Genomic DNA, 24,349 nt, shown 5'->3' with positions numbered 1-24,349 from the left:
TTATTTTGAACTGTTTGAATATTGGTCCCCACAGTGTGCAATGTTGTATCATCAGCATACATTGCAGAATTACATGTCAGATTTAACGAAAGATCATTAACGTTAATAAGAAATAGAAGAGGATCCCAATATAGATCCTTGGGGAACACCAGCAATAATGCGTTTACAAGTATGGGTAGTGTTTTCTGCTTTGATATACTGAAATCGATTGCAGAATTATGAAGAAAAAAGTGCGCATGACCTATCATTAAAATGATAAAGTTGTTATTTGTATAAAAGAACCATATGGTCCACAAGATCAAATGCTTTTTTAAACCCAAGAAAAGTGTACCTGCCAGATTTCCATTATCAATGTGTTTAAGCAATAAATCAACTATATTAATCAATGCTGTTTGGCAAGAATGATATTTGCGAAAACCCGACTGAGTTTTGTTTAATAGACCTGTTGATTCTAGATATATATGCAATTGTTTAGCTATATGCTTTTCAAATATTTTAGATATAGTAGGTAAAAGTGATATTGGTCTATAATTATTGGGATCTTCTACCGATCCCCCCTTGTATAAAGGTACAACGTTTGCAAGTGTGAGCATGTCTGGAAAGGTTCCATGTGATATACAGTTATTTTAAGAGCAGTGATTGGTTGTGTTATGAACTATTTTGCAAAGTTTAATAATGCTGGAACCTTTGCCATTATCCCCAGCAGATTTGTTTGAATGTAGTTTGAATCAATTAAAGAACTAACTTCTTATGAAGTAATAAACTGAACAGAGAAATGCTTAGAACCTAGCTTAGCATCTAGATATATTTTCAGTGAGTTGAAGTCGTGTTCAGTAAATTCAGTCTTTTTAATAAGTTTAGAGATGTCAACAAAGTGGTCATTATGTGCATTAGCTACATTTGTTTTACCAGATATTATCTGATCATCCTTATTTATTACGTTTGGCAAAAAGAGGATTCTTCGTGTTCATTTGATGCTAATTTAATAGTTTTCCAGAGCGATACGCACTTGTTTTGTTTTGTACCGCATTCGCAAAACATTATTGTTTAGCGATTTTGATTGCACTATTACATGTATTACGCCACAAACTATATTGTGGCAAATAAGATTCACGTTTATATTTATCCCTTAAAGACCTGGCTTGTTTTACGTTTTCGTTGTATCAACCAGGTTGTTGTAATATCTTCACATTTTTATATATGATAGGGGCATTCTTATTAAGAACTGAGTTTAATATGTTATCAAATAATTCAAATTCCTCATTAGTATTCTCTATTGTTTCAACTATATTAAAATTAGCATTTGCTAAGTCGTTTTGAAAATTGATTTCATTAAATTTGTTAAAACATTGGGTCTTAATAATTTTATGATCATCTGTCTTAACAATTTTACTTTTGACACTTAATGTACAAACTATTGGGCAATGGTCACTTATGCCTATTTTTTGTATGATAACCTAAGAAATGTTGTCATATTTTGAATACAAATGGTGTAATATTGATGATGAACGTTCAGTGAATCTTGTTGGAAAAGACACATGCTGTTTTAAATTAAAATCAGTGATAATTTTTTCCCATTTCTTTTTGTTAAATATGTTTTGAATTAAACATTGAACATTTAAATCACCGGTCCAATACTAATTACAATCTTCCACTGTCTGCCTTATTTATCTGTAATTCAAATGAGTCAATCCAAGATTGAGGGCTATTTAGCGGGCAATAAATAAGGTTAATTAGATATGGATTGTACTTTAAATTGTTGATTTATTGCCAAATAGATTCAATATCGTCACTTTCTTAATCATTGTCAACGTACAAAAGAGATGCTATCTTAAATATAAACTATTAATATACAGCCTCCAGCAGAAATAGCCCTATCACGTCTTACAATGCTGTAACCGGAAATAAATAGTGTATTATTTTCCGTTTTATCATTTACAAATGTTTCTCAAAAGCCTACTATATCTAAACAACTATTTTCATGTAAGTTAACTCGAATTTCATCCAAGTTAGGCAATAAATGTTGGATATTCAAATGCATATATATTTAAAGAGAAAACAACTCAATGGTACTTGCGAAATTGTTAGTTTCGGTTATCGACTTACAAATAGCCACTTGCTTCGCAAATAATAGTGTTGCAGAGCTTTTAGGATTTGTAGTTTGCATGTTGTATTATTTAAATTGTACATTATACAATTGTTAAGATTATCGGTAGTTTTATATTTGTCCTTTGCAGTAAATAGTATTATATAATAAATATACCATATCAAGCAGCCCCTAAACAATGAACTGATTCTTTTGGATTTTTTTATATATTTTTTTATCGAAACTTATCAATTTGTTAATTAAGACGGAATATTATTGACGAGAGCTATATCAGAATCAGTTAAATTTTTGCGCAGTTTAGGTAATCGGAACAGTACTAATAAGTCACATTAGTGTCTATAATATATAATAACGTGCCCCAAGTGGTACTGTGTATGAACAATTTTATGAAATGTATTATATCCAGTAAGGCAATCATAGTTAGAGTGTGCATTTACAAGTTTTCTACGTAATTGGTTATCGCGCAGGTATACTTCGCCAACACCAATCAGACGAAAAACCGATAACCTGTTAACATAAATATAATGGCAGAAGCAACAATAACTGCTGCATTTGTGTCAAGAGAAGTAGTTGAAGAAGTACATGTGGAAGTAGCGGTGTGGTAATAGAAGTAGCACGGTAGTACTAAAAGAGGCAGTGTTGATGTAGTAGTACGGTGTAGTAATATTTGTTTTGCTAATAGTAGAACTAATAGTAGAACCAGTGGCGGTGGCGGTGGCGGTGGTGGTGGTGGTGGTGGTGGTGGTGGTGGTGGTGGTGGTGGTGGTGGTGGTGGTGGTGGTGGTGGTGGTGGTGGTGGTGGTGGTGGTATCATGACTGGTATATTACATTGCTTGAAAAAAGTTGTGAAGTGTTCATATTTTCACAATATTCGCTAATTAATTTTACTGGGTACAGGTACCAGGTAACTACCAGTTAACTATAAATAACACAAGTAGATTGATCATCGTCGTCACGTGGTAAACCCAGGAATGCAAATTGTGTATGCGTAGTGAATTGTATATATTTTATATATAAAATGATCAATCTACTTGCGATATTTATAGTGTGTATATCGTTACGTCACCTATTTTGCGATGTACTTTCGATTTCACATCGCGAATTTGTATTACCGAATATACTGAAAATATGAACTTTTTTCAAGTCATGTAATATACCAGTCGTGATATTTTTATCAATATAAACTAAATATGATTAAAAAAAAACGGTATTTTAGAACTTTTCTTGTTTCGTCAATCGCGGTTGACAGTCTCTTTAAATTAAACAAATAAATTCACTATGCTCTCAATGACTCTACTTCACGATCTTGTTTTGTAATAATTAGTCGTTAATTTATCGCAATCATACGATATATCAAGGCGACTGAAGTCCGCCGTTTCGTGCGTGTTGTTTACAACTGAGATGCCCATACGTGATAAACCCATAATCGCGTGTTTGTCTGTCTGTCTGTACTGCTATCGGTAGTCAAATGTTGCAAACATACACTACTGTATCGTTATCTTCAAAAATAATATGTAATAATGTTAATGTTGCTTAAGTTATAAGGTATAAATCGGAAATATATATGTCCATATACTTGATTCCCGCCGCTGCATAGTCCTTACGGCGTTCGCCTGCGGAATAAAAGGTCAAGAGTTTGAGTCTTTCTCGCACGGGGGCGCGTTTTGATAGAGACGATTTCAACTCATCAACATGAATCTAGTCAAGCAGATTGAATTACACTTAAAATTACTACAATGCTACTGGCCGAAGTAAAAGTTACGATATAAAACAGAAAATACGTCCCTTAAGTAACAACTGGCTAACTTATTGCAATCTAGAGTAAACACTATTACATACAATTAACTAGACTGTACGAGTTGGTGCGTGCGCTTTGGTTGATAGAGGAAACGCATAGACATTTAAAAAGACTACTGCTTTGCATTTTGCCAAAGAAAAGCATTTACTCCTCGGTTTTTTATTTATATATCTACATAAATCGATGCGCGTCTCTAACGCTTTATACTTTATAGTTTAGAGAATGTGTTATTGATGCAAAGGTCGCACGATGAAACGAGTGGAAACGTACTTGTATACGTAAGTTCAATAAGTTTTTAATAAGGATACAATACGAGTTTTACGCATTGGTCTAGAAAAAAAAGATTATTAATATTATGCATTGATACTAGAAATAGGATAGAGATCAACCATGTTTCTTTTATTTTATCATGACTAAATAGGGAAATTAAGGTTCATGAGCATGTATAACGCACTGTTTGGCAATGCACATGTACGTATGAAATGCCATCATTGCGTTACCAGGCTGAATGGCGGTACAGTATTATCCTTTTTACACATATGTTTAAATGCTTCCTATTGCAGCGCCAACGTAATATTTCTCACGTCGTTTCCATAAAAGAAAGCATTAACAATCCACAACTGGTGCTTACGATGAATATTTAGTGCCTCATGCGAGTACTTTGATAACGGATTGCACTTCGATAACAGATAACAACAAAAGCCATGCGCGAGAGGTGAGGTTTCAGCTTGTTTGCATCTGTGTTCAATTCATTGGGTTTTCATACACGGAATATTGTTTTGCCGATAAATGGCACAGCACTTCGAAACGTGAAGAATGAAGAATGAAATTCGCGGAAAAAACGGTTTATTATATAAAAACAAACGATAAAATTCCATCGAAAATCAGCATAAACTAGATGTCCAGTATATATATCAACAAAATAAATATACTTAGAAATAAATCAGTAACGTGTTTACTAATCGAATTAAAATTTCAAAGTGTCTACTAATGGTACAATATATTAAATTTGTAGTTAACTGACATACTTGAGGAACTTAAAATATTTAAAGAGTGAGACAGATTCCAAATAATATGGATATTTCTTTAGCCAATCATCTCATTGTGGATGACATTTCACTTCCCGATTCTCGGACACTTTTTAACAAGTAGAACACAATATTTTTAATGAACCAAAAATGCGAAATTCGCTTTAAAGATTTTTTAAAGTAAGCAGGAAATAATTAAAAATTTCTGTACTTACGTATATACAATGCAAATCACCGAAAATGTGCTTATTTTTTTCTTATCCCTTTGAACTATGAGCATTGTTTTGTGTCCATGGTATATTCAATTGACACTCGACATCTTGAGGATTAAAATCTGACCATTGTAGCTTGAAGATATAATTTATTTTTCTCATATCTCTCGCAACATTGAAACTTCTCTACATTCATCTCGATGTCTGATTCCTTTCGTACTACACCGGTACTCTCGAAAGTCTCCCGTTATCGGAAATCAGTGTCTTAAAAATCTTGCATTCCATCATTTAAACATGCTCTATCTTTGTTCATATTTCATTCAGTACATCAAAATATCAGTATTTTACGCACATAAATTTATCTACATGCTGCAATAGCAAACACTGTAGTGCACTATTTTTAAGTATGTTTATGTTGAAAGGTGTACTGATCATCCCGTTTATGCTTTTTTTCGATTTAATATTATCATTTTTAGAAAAAAAACACTTTTTATCAATGAAAGTAATTCATCGCAATACACAAGGATATGCCTGTTATCAACTTCACCATGTGCCGTGTCTCAAAAACTAATATAACGGACATAAATTAAAAAAAATCTGAGGACCATGTATTTCTTGCATTGCTTTTGTTTTTTCTCTGTTATCAAAGTGCCATCCGTAATTGAAGTAACGTCATGACCAGCTTGGTGGTTAAGCTAATTTATAGAAGTATGGGTGATCGACTGCATAGGAGATGTCAGGCTAAGTACTGTCCTCTCCGATGGCCTAATCATTACCCGCATTATGCCCTCACCTCTGCATTGTGTGCAGAAACTAAAGCCGCATGTATGACCGCTGTGTGGATAGACACAGATATGTTCTAAGAATCACTACATGTCAACTGTTCGAGGATTATATTGAAAAACTATTGAAACAGACACTAAACTGATGCTGGGGTAAGGCTAGCAATCACCATAAGATAATTGCCGATGGGCAACAGCTACTGAACATTACGTTATTGTTTACGGGTTGCGCACGAAACTAATACGGTATTGTTTGAGATTCATGCGATGATGAGGAATTGAGCTATGTGTATATTGACGTATAAATATAAGACACTGTGCGACTTAAAAGATTTACACTACAAAGAATACCTTAAAGAAGTATGCGCCAACAAAAACAACCTACTTAGCATGATTATGCTGAGGTTGTTATATAGAATCCTACATATAATGAACAGGTTACAGCGAAAGTACATTTCACCCATACACTGGCTGCTCTGAATAAAAAAACATGTAGCCATGCTGTGTCCTAGGAGCAAACAATATTCTACACTGTAAATGACATCATTCAGTGATTGCCCTTGACCACGCCAATTATAAGTTAGGCAAAGATTTTAGATCAGACAAGGTCCAATGCGGACAATTGTAATTGACAAGCCGTAAACAGATCTCAATAAAGGTCAAATCAGGGAATCCTAACTTCTGTTGACGCAGCATATACTGTTGAAGTTTAACTTCTCAGAGAAATACGATCATATCAATGTGTAAAATATGGTCTGTTGATACAAACAGAAATAAACATTGCTTCATCAATGCTAAAAATAGGAGCTGTACACAGTGTCTCATATTTAGATGTCAATATCAAAATAGTCCAGTTAGCTACCATGGCTATGATGATAACCTTCAACACTTATTGTTCATGTCTGGTTATGATGTCTAGATGATACCATGCAGCTAAATACATGGTATAAAAGCAAATGAGACACTTTTGTTCGTTAACGAGTGTAATTGTTGTCGATTAGGTTGCTGATTAGTTAGAGGTATATTACATTCATATTTGACAGATGATTTATTGATGAGTTTAAGTAAGACTTACTTGCACTGATAAAATAGTGTAAGTAAGACTAACTTACTTTAAGCTGGTGCTTTAAATATATTGCATTTTAAGCTATTTAATAAGTCATCCTTATGTTGATTAGTTAGTGTATTGAGGGAATAATAGCAGTGACAAACATAATATCGTAGGTGTGGTGAAACAAAAATACTTATCCGAGTCAATGGCGAGTATGGAACTTCTCACGTCGTACTATACGGGCATTATAACGTCACGATTGGATCGTGATGACGAAATCTTACGCAACGGAGTCCAACACACGTGTTTCCACGAGATTGGCGAGATTGTGATGCGAAGACATGTTGAAGGTAATTTAGTATGTTGAGTCAATCTTTTAAATCGACATTTCAGTTTATTTGTAACACGAGCAAACGTTGTTTGAAGTAGTTAACTAACGGAATGTAATTAACGAAGATACTTGGTGCTGTCGGCGATAGGTCGCAATGGATTTCCCGTGTTTTAAGACAAACACATTGCTTTAACATGCCTTTAAAGAGATATTTAATCATGCCAATTTGCATAAAAACAATTACATCTCATTTTATTAAACACTTAGATAATTTTAAATCATGTTGATATGAATAGTTATTCTCTACATGCTTTAATATTTTTCAAGAAAATAGTTAATATCTATGTTGTCCATGAAAAGGCTGAATCATGTGCTTATGTTCAATAAATATGTGTTAATTAATTGTTTTATGAAAATTCAGTGATACTAATAATTCCAATTCATAATGTTACTGCAATGATGTAATAAACAGGAAACAATGCTCTAGTTACTAAGATGCATTAAAAACATAAACCGATATATGTGTGGTCTAATTTACTTTGGACTGAGTTTTGATGCGTATAAATTAACCCACAAGATCTCTAGACAGACAAAAAAGTGTTTATGCTGTATACATATACAAAAACCACTTTCGCTTGTATGTTTATGTAACCGACAGTTGGTCAGATTTGTTTTAAATACACATAATTGAACTGTTTTGCTGTTGTTTTTTTCTCTAAATATAATATTTTGCTAACATGTACATGAGGGCAATATCAGAATTTTGCAAAAATATTTAAGTTTTCAAAAGTGGAAAAATGTTCAAGAAAATTGTGTGCGAATAAAAATTAATCGATATCACATGTTTGTTTACATGTTTGTGGACTTATTTTTGACGGTACATTTAACAATATAAAATTGATATTGTGAATAGGCAGCAAGTAGCACATATACATTTTAAATAACTGTCTTGAATAACGTGTTGATACATTAGTGGTTTGCTGTTGGTACTGTCTCATACAAATGAGCCGATATCCGCTTATCATTATGCGTACTAGCCACATTTGTGCAATAATAAAAGGTTATTCCAAAGAGCTTGATCACATAGCCGAACAACATTTTCAATTCATCAACTAAATACAAATTATAAAATAATACATTATAAAACAGTGATGAAATGATTGCAATAACGGTATTTTCATAACTATTCACCATCAGTGACTCATCAGTTTTTCATTAAATTTATTTCAAAATTGGTTTATCATATGAACAAATCACATACCATTCTTGATAGTAAATTATAACACCTCGAGCTGACCAAAAAGGTTCACTGAGTGAAAGTGTGTATACTGGAATGTAACCCTGTCTGACCCAATGATGACACCAATCTTTTGTCTATCGCTCTATATTTGTGAAGAGTTTTCATAAAATCCTATCATATCTCCTTTAATGTCTGAACATTATGCATATTTTGTGTGCAAGATAATTGATAAGTCATCGGGTTTATATCGTTCAACTGTTTTAATAATTACTTTCTTACGAGCGTTTCTCCATCGATTAATGTGTAAGCTTCGTTTTGTTTATTTTGAATAATATACACGTGTATAGATCACGGAGCTTTTTATTATAACTAGCATATTCGTTTTGATAAATTATCGCCTTAGTCTATATGGGTATTATTTCCAGATATTAAATTCATTTTCTTTTACATTTTGTATGCCCCCGATAGGGTGGCATATAGCAGTTGAACTGTCCGTCAGTCAGTATGTCAGTATGTCAGTCTGTACGTCCGTCCGTCAAAAAAACTTTAACGTTGGCCATAACTTTTGCAATATTGAAGATAGCAACTTGATATTTGGCATGCATCTCATGAAGCTGCACATTTTGAGTGGTGGAAGTTCAATGTCAAGGTCATCCTTCAAGGTCACATGTACAAAAAATATTTCAAAGCGGCGCAGTAGGTGGCATTGTGTTTCTGACGAACACATCTCTTGTTTCAAAGTATATTGCAGTCACATAAACAACCAAGCTTGGAATGTTGATCTTTTAAACACAATATTGCTGTTATTCCTGTATTTTCACGATGATGATGTACAATATTAACTATAATGCTATTATAATGCTATTGTGTTGATACTTGTTGGTAATTTCAATTCATCGTTCCTCAAAAATTGTAATTATGTTGCTCTGGTCCCCTTCCTACCATTAAGTAATTAAGTGGTAATTAAATTGAATGCGTTTGATTCCCTTTTATTATTGTTTAATGTAAATTGCAATGCTATGAGGTTTAATATGAATTTCGCGTATATGCATCATTCATATTGTTGGGCCAAGTGTGAGGTTGAGCGCTCTATTACCGGTTTAAACCCCCAATGCTTTGCATTGACCGTTCAAAGGCGGTGACCCCAACTTTATTCTTCTATATGTATATGTTGTTTCTTATTGTGCTGTTTCGTACTGCTTGGGCAATTGGTCACTTGCCATAAATAAAAGATCACAAACTTGTGTATAATAAGAATGCACGAACGTGTGTATAATAAGAATGCAATACTGCTGGAGCAGCTGAAGTTTCACTTCTTTATGTTGATAACATATGTTCAGAGTCGACTATAAATTCGTTTACTTATCATCGATTTCAAAGAAAAACAATGAGCTGAGCTATTAATGCCTCTTAAGCGACGAATGGGACCTGAAAAAAGAGATTCGTTGTTTTCAAAAAGCGAAATAAATAATCAAATGCATGCACATCGAACTACACGCACGGTCGCAAACAAATAGCTCCGATAATTAGTTTCTGTACATGCAAATATACAAAATCTTAAAATGTGTGGCGTGACGACATTTACAGTAAACAAAAACGATCATGCATAAATGCTCTTCACATACTCGACATGATTTATTTAAACTAAACATCCAGTGATATGATACCTCCTAAACAAATGTGTTTTAAGGAATCAGATATCATTTTCAACAAAAAGGCGTTTTGGATTCTCTTCATTTTCATGGAGAAGATTTAACTAATAGCCTTGGAGATACGTACGAAACGTTTCATCAGGTTCATGGTCAATATATGTAGATCGAAGCTAAATGGTTATCTCGTGCAGACACGGCGCATATGTGATGACATTGAACGAATGAACCGCAATGTACAAGCACACACACACACACACGTGTATATATGACAGTGTTATCAGTGGCAAAGTCCACTCTTCATCGAGTAGAAACACTGACCATGATACCTATATGTAGTAAGTCAAGTGTTACTGTTAAGTTGTAACAATTTACGATTAGTTATCTTCGTAAACTGTAAACTGGCGTGATAGTCATACTTATATTAATCAGAACATTCACTAGTGTTGATTAGTATACATACACAAGTAACGGATTGAAAGTCATATCATCTCAAGGCCTTGAGCTATTTATATCTGGCACCAATAGTTGTAATAATGTTTATCAGATATATGTTCGAACAATAAGAAACATATACGTATACAAATGATAATACATTACTGCTCACATTTGTATGGACAGAAACTTGTTTAATTGACATGAGCCGCGCTCAGTGAAAAGGGGGTTTAATGCATGTGCGTAAAATGTCTATCCCAGATTAGCCTGTGCAGTCCGCACAGGCTTATCAGAGACGACACTTTCAGCTTTTATTGCATTTTTTTATTTAAAGGAAGACGGTTATGGATGAAAATCTGGTTCAGACGGGAAGTGTCGTCCCTGATTAGCCTGTGCGTACGGCACAGGCTAATCTGGGACGACACTTCACGCACAGACATTAGCCCACTTTTCACAGAGCACGGCCGAAATGTACTTGATCCAACACTGAACCTGCTGACTATATTGTAAATCAAAGGGGACTTTTGATTTACTGATTAACGAGTAGACCTTTATGGTCAACCGCAGGTCTCTACTTTGAGACTTAAGCGTTAAACTGTTGAAACCTTTCTCGAAGTAAATACACATAAGCGCGCGCGTTTAAGTATGTTTTTTCCACATGCTTGCATTTTACTACTAGATGTTTTCTTCCGAATTCAAAACATGCATTGCACGTGCCATATTTGCATAGCTTCATGGTTCGGGTAATGTTATTTGTATGCAATACAATGTAGATCCTATATGGTTTGTGATTAATACGCAAACATATTAAGGTGATTAACATTACAGAACTTCTGGTAAATGCCATTATAACCATCATATTTTATTCCTCATGAGATTGATTATAGAGTTAACGCATTTAACACCAAGAAAAAGATGCACATTTCGTTTCTGAAATCCATGCTATATTGATACTGATTCAAACAGCTTACATTGAGGATGTTTTTAGAAAAAAAAATTCATAATTATAATAAAATTAATAAATATAATACATATATTAGCAATATATGTATTATTATCATAAGAAGTAGCAGTAGTAGTAGCATTCCCAAAGGATAAACAAGAACCATCAGTGAATGTTTCTTTTTGTTAAAATGCTGTAGTTAAAAGTGACTTAAATGGCTCACCATATAAGTATAACGTCATAACACAGCAAACAATGTTCTTATCCGTTCGTCATGCGGATGTTCTTTATACTTCCCTCTTAAATGTTTATCTCTAATTTTAAGTATGAAATAATTGCTTAACTGCAGGTTACTTTATACACCAGGTCTGGAATATTATTATTAGTTCGCACATTGCGTAATTTATTACGTAATAAAGTAATGGAGATATTTGGTGAATATCCGGATAAATTAGTGAACTTTGGACAATCACGCCATGGTGTGTTTATTTTACTGCTCTTCTATCATGTTTACTTTGAAGTTGTAATGCTGGAACAGTAACCTACACCCTCGTGGTTAAATTCAAAAGCATCCACACAACAAACCGTGTATTGACTTATAAACAACTGTAAATCATGATGCATAATTAATGTATAGACTCAAGTGTAATATAGACAGCAAAGATAATGATACTTCTAATATTTTCAGGATCATGCTTACTCACGGTGCTGGGATACATTCTTATTGGAACAATGACCATAAGTAAGTTCAAATAAACTACAGATTTGAATGTTCTTTTTAGTCACTTATATATGTTAAAATAGACACGTGCGTTCCGCAGACATCGAAATGTTGAGTGAGTCAAGTAAAAAAAAGTATTGTATAACGTGATACTTTTAGGACTAAATTTAAGAAATTGTGTCAATCTAACATTCTGCAAGAGGGTACTTTCTTAAGAACAACAAAAATGGTTGACATTTGTACTAAAACATTTATTTTGCTTTCCATTTCTTCTTTATTTTTAGTACAGTTGTATTATCTTAAGCCTTGTACGGTGTTAATTGGGTTTACATAATCCCTGAAAGACTTCGGGCTGATATGTATCCTTAAATTTATGATATCAAAGAAGTTTATGTCCATTAAAGTTACATAATGTATATATAATGTTAATGTCTTGAATTTCAAGCAGTTAACATAAAATGTTAAGAGGGTAAATGTTTCAGATTGCATGCTGTGCACCTTTCCGTCTGGTTTTTATTACAGGCCAAGTTCCACAGATTTTCAAAATCCTACGAAAGCGTAGCACCCTTTGTGTCAGTTTCTGTAGTCTCCTGCTACTACTACAAGCATCGTCATCCACAGTGGCATATGCAATCTACAACAGATTATCATTTAGGTCTGTATCTCAGTAGCTTATGCATTTCTATAACAGATTCCCATTTAAGTTGTGCTCTTATAGTCCTTATGTCATTTCAAATAGATCTATATTTACGAGTGAAGTAAAAGCGTATACGATGTTTTATTGTCTTTTTTAATACAGCCACTATATTTTGCAATCATTTTATTTAGATTTCTATCACAAAGTTAGGAATAGTCGTATATACGTCGTATAATTTACGAGCATACATAATTTGGGTAAATTATGTTTTAAGAATCTAGCTGTTTTATGTACAACATGAATGTCTCAAGATCATTTAAGAAACACCACAAAACTCGTTTTCGATTTACGATAACTTTAAACTAGTTTGTGCATACTATACACTTATTATCAATCGGTGGGATACTTGATATCGTATGTATGTTTTATACGAGTGAAATTTGTTTTGGATTGTATTTCTGTTGAACAATCTTTCCAGTTAGCATATATATTGCAATGTTTTGATATTGTGGTGGTGAAAATAGGAGAATGAATGTTGTTGTTGTTGTGCAACAACATAAAAAATATGTAGCAAATATTATATAAATATTATTATCGTTGGGGTAATTCAAATTAGTTGCTATGTTGTGTTTATGATAGTTATTTTATCAGTAAAAAACTGTATGAATTAATAAGATTTATAAAATATATATGCAGCGCGTGGGGCGAACACATTGTGCTGATGTTTATGTTCGTGGTGTTGGTGTGCCTTCTCTTGCAATACAACCAACGGCCTATTGCCTCTCTGGTATTCATGACGGTATATATCTTGTGTATGGTGCTGCTGCTATGGCCATCCGTGCCCCAACGTCTGGTCCAGACGCTGTATCTTCTTAGCATGCCAGCCATGGTATTAAGTCGGGTAAGTTTGAAGTAATATATTTAAAATCATTAAACGTATTTTAGTTAACTGACAAACCATTTCACTTCGGCTAGTTTCTTTCTTGTTAGCAACCAAGTGCATTAACTGATAAGTTTTCACTATCATTGATAATGCCTACTTTTGTTTGGTGAGTTTTGATTCACTCTGTTTGGACAATTAAGTCTTGCAAATTTCAAACAGAACTTTCTTGGGCATTAAGGGTTGATCTGATTTAGGTTTGTTTATTGACTGCGTTAAACTTAACGATTTAAGCTGATACGGATTTTTATGACGTACGGGCACTTGTGATAACCAGTCTTTCGGCAATTAATGACCAGTTTTCAACTGTTAGCCAGTCCTGATTGTTAAGAACAGAAAACGCACTTTATTGATGTTCAGATGTATTTACTCTTATAAATCCGAATATATTTTGTTGTTTTTTCTATGTCTGAATGGAAAAGCTAACAATATCCGTTCCATTTTTAAGGTGCTGCAAATGTATAAGATTCACAGGACGAAGTGTCCCGGGCAGCTGTCGGCAACATCGTCATTTCTGTGCATTTTCCATGGACTTGGCAGAATAACTACATCCATATTAACCACTGGTGACCGACTTATGATTATTGCTTTTGCCATTGGTAGTTTATTTAATGTTTTATTGTTTTTGCAAGTTATGTTTTATAGACGAAAAACTAAGAAAGTTGCATAGTATCCCCTACTAAAATATTGAGATTTGTATATATTTATAATGTATACAGAAACAGTTTCATACATTTTGCGATCCATCATTATACCAGAAAATCTATGCGGCGTTTTGTTACAAATCTGTTTTATGATGAGACCATTCTTGTGCAATAGTATAGTCGGCAGCGGTGTACATTTCATATTGACATCATTTTATACGATATACCACTTATTCAATACACTTTATTATGTGTTGCTCCTATGAAGCCCGATATATAATGTATATGTTATATGTTTTGTAAATATTTACGTTTTACTTAAAAAAGATAATGTTGTTTTGCTGTGTTGTTTGGTTGGTTTCTATCTTAAAAACTACAATTTGAAACGTGTTATAATCTATCAATTAACAATCTCATCCTTTGCAAAATGTTTAAGTTACAAAATATTTTCAACACATCGTTCAATATTTATCCGTTACAGACAGCACACCCGCAAATCTTGTTTTCTCAATGAGAGATGTAAGATACATAAACAAAAACAGTTATTGAATTGTGTTTATATTTTCTGTCCGATCTTCATGAAACGTCGTAAGAAGATTTGTCCCAATTATATCTTGGACGAGTTTGAAGAAAATGATTCCAATTGGTTGAAAAACATTGCCGCCAGGTCGCGGGGCATTTTACCTTACATGGCTTGATTACAAACTTGTAAACACTCTTAAAGTCACATTTAAAGTTCAATATTCATGAAAATTGGTCAGATTGTTTTTTCTCATGATATCTTGGATGAGTTCGAAAATAGTTAGGGTCTGTTGAAAAACATTGCCGCAAGGGATATATATATATCTATATATATATATATATATATATATATATATATATATATATATATATATATATATATATATATATATATATATATATTTATATATATATATATAAATAGCTATGAAAGGCTTCTTAACACTCTAGAGGCCACATTTATGGTCCGATCATCATTGAACTTAGACAGAATAGTTGTCCCAATCATATCTTAGAAGAGCTTGAACATGATATCAGTTGCTAGACAAACATGGCCGCCAGGGGCCGGATTATTTTTTATGGCTATTTTAAAACCTTGTTCACACTCTGGATGCCACATTTATTGTCCAATCTTCATGGAACTTGGTCTGAAGGTTTGTCGCAATTATATCTAAGACGAGATGAAATATGGTTAACGTTGGTTGAACATCATGGCCGCCAAAGGCGCGGAATTTTTATAATATTGCTTTGGTAAAAACTTGTTAACTCTCTTAAAGTCACATTTATTGTCAAATCTGCATGAAGCTTGGTCAGAACATTTATTTTAATGATTTCTTGGAGGAAGTCAAAATTGTGTCCTGTCTGATAAAACAACATGGCCGTCAGCGGCGGGAAATTAATCCATATGTACGGCTAAAGTAAAACGTTGCTAGCACTCTTTAAGTTACATGTATAGTTCACTCTTCATGAAACTTAATCAGAAGATTTGTTCTAATGATATTTTGGGCTGCACATACAATGTCAATTTCTTTGTATCTCAGGTGAGCGACTTTGGACCTTTCAGACCCTTTTGTTTAACAATTTTCACTTGTGTAAGTCCTATGATAATCTTGACCAAAATGTGCAAGACCCAAACTGAAGGTGTTAAGTCCCAGGTATGGTCATTTTGCGATAAATCAATTTAGCAAAAATTACAAAAAAAAACAAACAAAAAACTAATGATTAGCAGTAACAAGGTCCTTAATTTGCTGAGACAAGCAGCTAGCCAAGTGTATCTCAGTGTATCTCAGAAAATCGTTTAGTTGATCAGGTAGCCATAGAAATTACAATACTTAGTGATATTTTCCTTCGAAAACTTTCCGTAGATTCCGTCAAACAATGACTAATAACAGATTTATTTAAATCTAAGAAAGTTCGTTTAAAATGGCACTAACTTTTTTTTGAGTTTGTCGTGCACAACTAAATATTTTTCATTCACTCTTGTATTAAATCAATCTAAACGTTTACTACTCTCCGTCCACTGAAAGCACAGTGTCAGATGGGTCGATGGGTCCCAAATCAGCGAAGATTACTATGCCCTTTAATAAATGATACAAATTCTTTAAACTTTATAAAACACGATAATTGTTTAATACCATGTAATCAATTTATGAAAATATTAACTGTTTACTATTGGTTTTGTTACTAATTGATTGATGGTACCTGTTTGCGTTAATAAGTTGACAAATAAAGGATGTGTACGATATGATTATCATCATTTGTATTTTCTATACTCGTTTGTATTTCCCTCTTCGATCGTTGTATTTTCCTCGTCGACGACTTTCGCAGCTTATTCTAAAAACGAGTTTTGTCAAATCCTTGGGGTTTGGGGTATATTTTCTAAGGACACAACCTAAGGGGTTAAAATGGATGCATAAGTCACTCTTTGAACGTCTTATTAGTACAATGTGCTGTTCGATCTTATTTAAAGCACACTTTCATTAAAACAATTAATAATAAACAAATGTAAAAACACATTTAAATCAAAACATGAAAGAGTAATAATATTATGTTTAAAGTCATTGGATCACTGATAGTAAGATCATTTTACAGATTGTAAGCCAGTTGTACATTGAACAATAACCGTAATGTGGATATTAAAAATCTATACTTGACAAAACTGTTCTTCTTAACAATGACCCATTCACTTATCACAACTTCCAATTATCCTTAACATTCATAATACAAAGTAAATTGTGTTAATACAGTAAGGCTCATTCTTACAAGAAAAAGTATGAACTATATTTAAAAAAACGTGCGCTTTAGGCTAAGTTTACAATTCGACCAATTGGTTTAGAGGTGAAAGTAAACAAAGCGCATATTTCTATTTTTATAAAGGTATGGTAAAACAACTTAAACCAGGATATCCTTGCGTCAAAAGTTAAACATTTTAATTCAATATTAAAACTAGCCGTCTGTGCTGTCTGTTCACAGATATGCCATTAAATTATGAAATTAACTTGATCTAACACGTTTTGCAATTACAAATAGTTATTTCTTTAAGCAAACAAATATAAAAGTCTCTGCTGACGTCATGCATTGACAACCGTTACAAAACGTTTTACCTTTTACACTCTTTAATTTTCAGATGCAGCCATTAAGAAAGTTTGTGCTGATAATGTTCTTCATAAGAGCAGATATACAATTGTACAGTGTTTCGTTACTCTAATAGATGCAGAGATCATATAACTTTTTATTTAAAACAAAACATGTTTCATTTGCAATGAATATTGGAATTCAATCAACTACTTTCGACATTTAAATCAGTCGTTTCTTGCTTTTTACGCTAAAAGGGCCATAACCGTTCAGTGCTCAATATTATTCCTTCATTTGATTACCCAGATGAATAACTCTTTTCTAAGCAGGACTGATAAACTTTTTATGTCATCAAATTGCAGTTGTACATTTATACAAATAGGATTGTCTACAGATTAAACAAATACGTGTCTATGTTTTGGATTTTACGGAGTTGGCTAAACGTATTTTAGCTCATATACAACATTTCATGGTAAGCTGGATTTACAGTAAATAAGAAAGAAAATCGACCACTTATTCAAGGTAAAACTAGCAAACATTCACTTGTATGTAAATGTGAAAGTAAAGTCAGCAAAGCTACATGATTTAATAGCTTTATGTCCTAAAGATAATAAGCACAGTTAGCTATTTATTTTGGTTAACGCTCAACTCACCTCTATGTGGATAAACATGTCTATGAACTACACTATTTTCGCACTCAATTTGAAAAACGTTTTGTTTGAAGTGAGAAATGATTTTCCCATTTTTACACGATGTTGTTGATAAAACTGTAGAGATTGTATGCTTTTTCTTATTTACCGAAACACGCTACGAAAACACACACAAACAAAACAGATAAATGTTGAGGCGGAGGAATGCGTTTATTCAAAATAGTGCGAAACAATTATGTCGCGGTAAAACTGTTTAATACACTTCGGAGGTTATAACTATCAGAATGCAGATACTTGTTGTATTGTTTGTTTTCCTATTTTATTTAATTTCAATTATTGTTCCGACAACGGATGGTTCAAACCAATACATTGCGTGGTGATCTTATTAAACTTCAAACATTATAAGACGTATATTGGTAATTTGGCAATTGTAACAACGAAGCGACTTTCCATTAATTTCTCACTTTCGTAATCTGATTTGCGTTTCGGGCGCTAAACGAATGGATTCTGTACTAAATTAAAACTATGCTGGGTGTGTCAGATTGGCAAACACCCCCACGCATTTCCAAAAATCTTATTAAATTCATACCGACAAACATTATATGTAGGCTATCTCTCAATATTATTCTTCTTCTTGTAAAATGAATACTTTTTACTCTCGGATAAAATACACTCTTCTTTTTTGGGACGTTATTCATCAAGTGTTTAGCGATCTTATGACTTGTACACATATAACTATAGGTATATATTGATCGATAGCTTTTCTAAAGATCGTGTTTGCTTTCAATATATAGGTATATCCATTATTTTTAAATATGCTCGAATATTTGTTTCTCTCGTTAAGTCGTAAAATATCATCAATAGCATATACCGTTTTGCATATAAAAGTCAACGCTTTTTTATGTTTTAAAAATTACCTTGGTGAGCCAGAATCCTGACGGAGGATTTAAAGATAAAAGATGTCATCAAGAAAAACTGCGTTCCTAGTTACTCCGTGACACTGAGGTAAGCAGTTGTTCAAAAGCAGATTAATTGTATTCATGGTTTCTTCGTCCTGTAAAACTCTTTATACATATCGATAAAACCACAATACATTTTACTTCAAAGTTCAAGCGGTACGCGTGTATGTTTGTTGTCGTATCGAAAATCTGTTCTTAAACAACTTCTCACCACGTCATTGTATTGCATATCATTTTAGCAGGTTCAACATAACTGTATCTATAGTTCTCATTATGATGTAGCTTTGGTAAGTATCTACACGACTTCATGGGTTTCATTTGTTGTTTCAGCGCAAGTGATCCATGGGACAACCCGCTTCTTACGGGCACATGGACAGTTAACGTTACTGGTTTTGGTAGTAAGCCTAAAAAGTGATTCAGAATTGTTATGTCCCCCTTCGAAGAAGAGGGGTATATTGTTTTGCTGGATAGTCTGTCGGTAGACCAGTTCGTTTCCGTTCAATAAATTGTGAACGGATTGACCAATTGGCTTGATATTTACCACGTGTTTAGGCCTTTGCCAGAAGATGACCCATATTGAACTTGGAGTCACTATGTCAAAGGTCAAGGTCATTGTCACACTAAGAAGGAAATTGTTTCCAATCAACAACTTGTGAACGGAGGGACCGATCGCTCGATACGTCCCTTGTGAATTCGTTTCCGATAAATAACTCATCAACTGATTCACAGATTGGCTTGACACTTCCCATGTGCATTCGCCTTGGATAGTAGATGGCCCCTATTGAAATTAGGGTCACTAGATCAAAGGTCAAGGTAACTGTCACAATCAATAACTCGTTATTGAATTGACCGAACGGCTTAATACTTCTCATGTGCATTTACCTTCGACAGTATATGACCCATATTAATATTTGGGGCACAAGGAAAAGGGCAAGATCGCTATCAGAATAAATAAATCATAATCAATTATCGAATAAAATCAATCTTACATAATCAGTTATTAATCGTTTATTATTCAACATAATTTCAAAGAGTATAGGTATGTTCAACTGAATGAATCAAGCTGTATAAATGAGACAAAGATATTAAATATATTGCGACTACATAATTTCATATAACTCAATGTTGAAAAATGAGATGCATATCTCAATAAACGGGTGATTTGTAAAACAATATAACCAAAGGGAAGTGTTTAAAACTGTGTAATAAACGAACACAGATGCTAACAACTGACTGAGTTTATCTCAAGTTCCGTCTTTTAAATAATTATCTACTAAATCAGCAACATCGATTTTCCGGAAAGAGAATAGATTATCACTGACTTTCTCAACCAACAACGAATGATCGATTTTATTCGATCATCATGACATCACTAGTTAAAGTACATATTCTCAACCCATTTACTATAACGATGATTTAAAAGATGTGCATAGTTCTGTTTCAACTAAAAACTTATTTAAGTGGCTAAGTCACATTTATGTGATAAGATTAACTCTTATGGTCAGTTTTGTTGCAAATCAGTCCCGTGTCAAGGCGGGCATCTGTCTCCGACCGGGAGGTCACGGGTTCGATCCTCACAGCATTCGTTAGCTTCCTCAAAGACACTAAGCTCTGGTTCTAGTCCCAGCAAACGGACTCGAGAGCGTTTCAATGAAGCTTAAGCCGTTGGATGCAATCGATGTTAAATAAATAGATATAACTAAATACACACGTTTTACGGTCGATACAGGTCTATAGGTAATCATAGAGATCAACTGGCACTAATTCAACATGATTATATTTTGAAGATTTTGGGAAGATGATGAATATACATACGATTTTTTTCATATAGCGTTACAGAGGAAGTAAATTGAAAGTAAATTATATTTTCATAATAAGACATTGTTTGTGGAATATGTGATTCTTTGGATGAGTTTCATAGACTTATCTACACATATTCCGGTACGAGTGTGCAGGATAACAGATATAGTGTGGAACAATCGAATTGAATACTACGTGAGATATAATAACAGCAACAATAATTAAATCTCATTAATAATCAATTCCTTACTGTTCAGCATTTATAACTTTATATACAGAACCAAAACTATGCATACATTCACGCGAATTCGTTGATCAATAACACAATTTATTTCACAGCTTTTTTTCATTTCACTTCCAGCCGTATGCTATTGACAAGGAAAACGGCGGCGACAACAACAAATACATCGACACCGACATCACTGACAACGGACCTTACAAAAACAACGACAAAGAAGCCGAAAACAAACGACAACAACGCTGTCGAAAACAACAACGACAACGGCAGTGACAACACAAACAACACAGCCGGCGACTACAACAACGACACTAGTGGCGACAACAACAACGAAAATGTTGGCAAAAACAACAATGACAACAACGGCTACAAAAACAACCACAAGGCTTGCGATAAACGTCTGAATCTTAATTGTAACATACTTTTTAAATGAAAATAGCTCGATTATCAAACATGTTTTATGTTCAATTTGTCATTATGTCAATAACTTGGTCAACAACGAAAATGTTGGCAAAAACAACAATGACAACAACGGCTACAAAAACAACCACAAGGCTTGCGATAAACGTCTGAATCTTAATTGTTACATACTTTTTAAATGAAAATAGCTCGATTATCAAACATTTTGTATGTTCAATTTGTCATTATGTCAATAAATGTATGAAGCATCATATCTATTTAAATATATATCAATAGTTTGCAAATGTCATGACAAAAAGAGTTGTGTTTGCGAAACACAATGCGCACTATTTATACTTTGAAGACGTACAGTAGATATGTAAGAAAAGCATTTTGCTCCAGATCCGTAATTTGTGCCGAAAACACTCCGTAAATCTGTCATTCTAGAGTCCAAGACAAGAATATTTACCAAAAATCAATGGACCGAAATTTAACTCGGCCTTTATCTTTAGTCATGTGGGTAGACACACACCATCAATCAGGTCATTATCCCCAAGCCTTTAGGAACAAAAGTACGAAAAACTGTTATTCTAATGAAAATGTTTAAGTCCGAGGCCTGAATTTTTGCAAAAACTTAATGGACAGGGACGAAACTCGAAACTCGAAATTGATCTGTAAGTCATGCATATACAACCACACATCACAAATTAGGTTAAAGCGTTCTGGAGAAGAAAACATTCTGGAAAGAAATGCCGGACGATCGGACGGACTGACAGACGGGTACACGGACGAGCAGTGCGACTGTTATACGTCGCAATGCATAGAAATATAAACGAGCTCGTAGGCAACGATAATGTTCATTTCAACTAGGTTATTCGGGCTCAAATAAAGCTTTTAAAGAGAATCAGTAACTGTAATAGGACATTTCATCCGTGAGTTGCTAACGATTAATTATAATTGCATGCAACGGGTACTAAATGGCTAAACAATGCCGTAAGGCACATGAAGCATGGGGTTATTTGATTTTATGATGTTTTCGCAATTGTGTAAATGAAGCTGCGTTATTTTGATTGTGCGAATGTGTTTTTGAGGCTCGTGCCTTAAAACGAACCACCCATAGTGATAAAAAGGCACTGATACTTCTTTAACATGACAATATGTAAGTGAAGCGTGTGTCGAAACACATGTTCGCATGTGATGTAGCGGTACAACGTTGTGTTATTGCAATCATTGTTTATGGAGCTTCAAAGATCTTCACGGACAGCGGATAAACTCAACTACGGAGAAATTCATAAAATGTATTTGTCCGAAAAAAATACGATTCAAAGAACATTAATATTAAGGGGGAATATAGGTGTCCGTAAAAATAGTATTAACAAAATATAACTATCTTGGCTAGAAATGGGTGTACGAAACTTAATGTGTATGAAAACTTTAATACATCTGAATCATATTTAGGTGGTAAGTTGGTTGATTTAGTATGTTAATTTGTATAACGTGTTGTGTGCGATGAATTATAACGTTACACAAAAATGTGTCTTCCTATTATTAGAACAGATATACGGGTGTGCGCGTGCTTGCGTGCGTGCGTGTGTGTGTGTGTATATACGTGTGAATACAAACCATGACAAAAATTGAAACCTACAAACATATTCAAAACGTATTGGCACACAATAAACCGTTATCGTAAGATTGTATTCCCTAAATGTAGCAAATAATCTTATCATGACTTGCGAGTATGGGAGTCTATGATTTCACGCAACGTTATTACTGCAAAGCTTGATGTTCTTAATAATAAAATCACGATTGTTCTGTTTATTTCCGCTCAAAACAAACTGGTTTCCGCAAACTGGTATGACCTCTATGGTATGCAATTGCGTATTTATTTTGACACACGATTTAGAATAAACCATATTCGGATATAAACTAGTCTTAACCAAATTATATGCACTTGCATCTTATGACTATTCGCGTATTCATTAGAGATTTGATGGCTCGTAAATTCAATTCATAGTACATACACGCATGTATAACGCGCATGCTAATTTTTAATTCATTTTAATTCAAGAGAAAATCCAACCAGCGTTCAACAACCAGTGAGTGCCGAATGACAATCTTTGAACCAAGTTTCTTCTTTTTTAACGATCAGTAGTCAAAAACAGCATTAACAAAAGCGAAATGTGCTTCTCTACGCGCTAAAATTCTTCTCTTCTACAAGTCCAACTGTCGTTTGTCAACAATACACGTTTTTTTTAATTCAAATTACGTGAAGAATTGCTTATGCAATTTTTATTGTATTAGTCGTCAAAACTAAAAATTACGATGACATTGCCTATGGTGCAATAGATGCATCGGGTTAGTATCTTGGTTGAATATACTGTGTAATGTTGAGGATGACAACGACTTTAAAATACGTATACTACCTGACTAAGCAATTGTTCAATCATATTTGAACATATTTCGATCGGCCTGACTCGTTCGTAACCATTTAATGCTATTGATTTTAAAGTTCATGTGCTAAGAAAGTCCGCTTCCCTTCAGCATATGAATTGTAATATTATTTTTTATGTTGAAACGCTCAGTATTAAGCTTCGTGATAAATTCATGTGGAGTGGATAGTTTGAAGGATGTGGTTGCGTGGTAATTTGGTTTAGTTTTGTAGTGTCTTTCCTTCTGCAACACGTGATAT

General features: G+C 33.7%; 1 protein-coding gene across 4 annotated transcripts; it reads left to right on the top strand.

The window, feature by feature from the left end:
* The first annotated feature begins 6,840 nt into the window (after positions 1-6,840).
* Positions 6,841-14,859, top strand: LOC127836264 (mannose-P-dolichol utilization defect 1 protein homolog). 4 transcript variants are annotated; one of them, XM_052362758.1, is made up of 6 exons: positions 6,841-6,946; positions 7,152-7,328; positions 12,265-12,318; positions 12,820-12,952; positions 13,631-13,835; positions 14,323-14,859. In XM_052362758.1, the coding sequence occupies exons 2-6, from the start codon at positions 7,184-7,186 to the stop codon at positions 14,542-14,544; spliced, it is 759 nt and encodes a 252-aa protein (XP_052218718.1). In that variant the 5' UTR covers positions 6,841-6,946; positions 7,152-7,183; the 3' UTR covers positions 14,545-14,859. The 4 variants fall into 4 exon arrangements, with proteins under 4 accessions (XP_052218718.1, XP_052218717.1, XP_052218716.1 ...); XM_052362757.1 differs by having other exon boundaries at positions 7,106-7,328; XM_052362756.1 differs by having other exon boundaries at positions 6,890-7,328.
* The last annotated feature ends 9,490 nt before the right edge of the window (positions 14,860-24,349 follow it).

The sequence above is a fragment of the Dreissena polymorpha genome, chromosome 6 (assembly GCF_020536995.1).
Source record: "Dreissena polymorpha isolate Duluth1 chromosome 6, UMN_Dpol_1.0, whole genome shotgun sequence".
In the NCBI taxonomy this organism is placed as follows: Eukaryota; Metazoa; Mollusca; class Bivalvia; order Myida; family Dreissenidae; genus Dreissena; species Dreissena polymorpha.
This window is presented reverse-complemented; position numbering and strand designations above follow the sequence as displayed.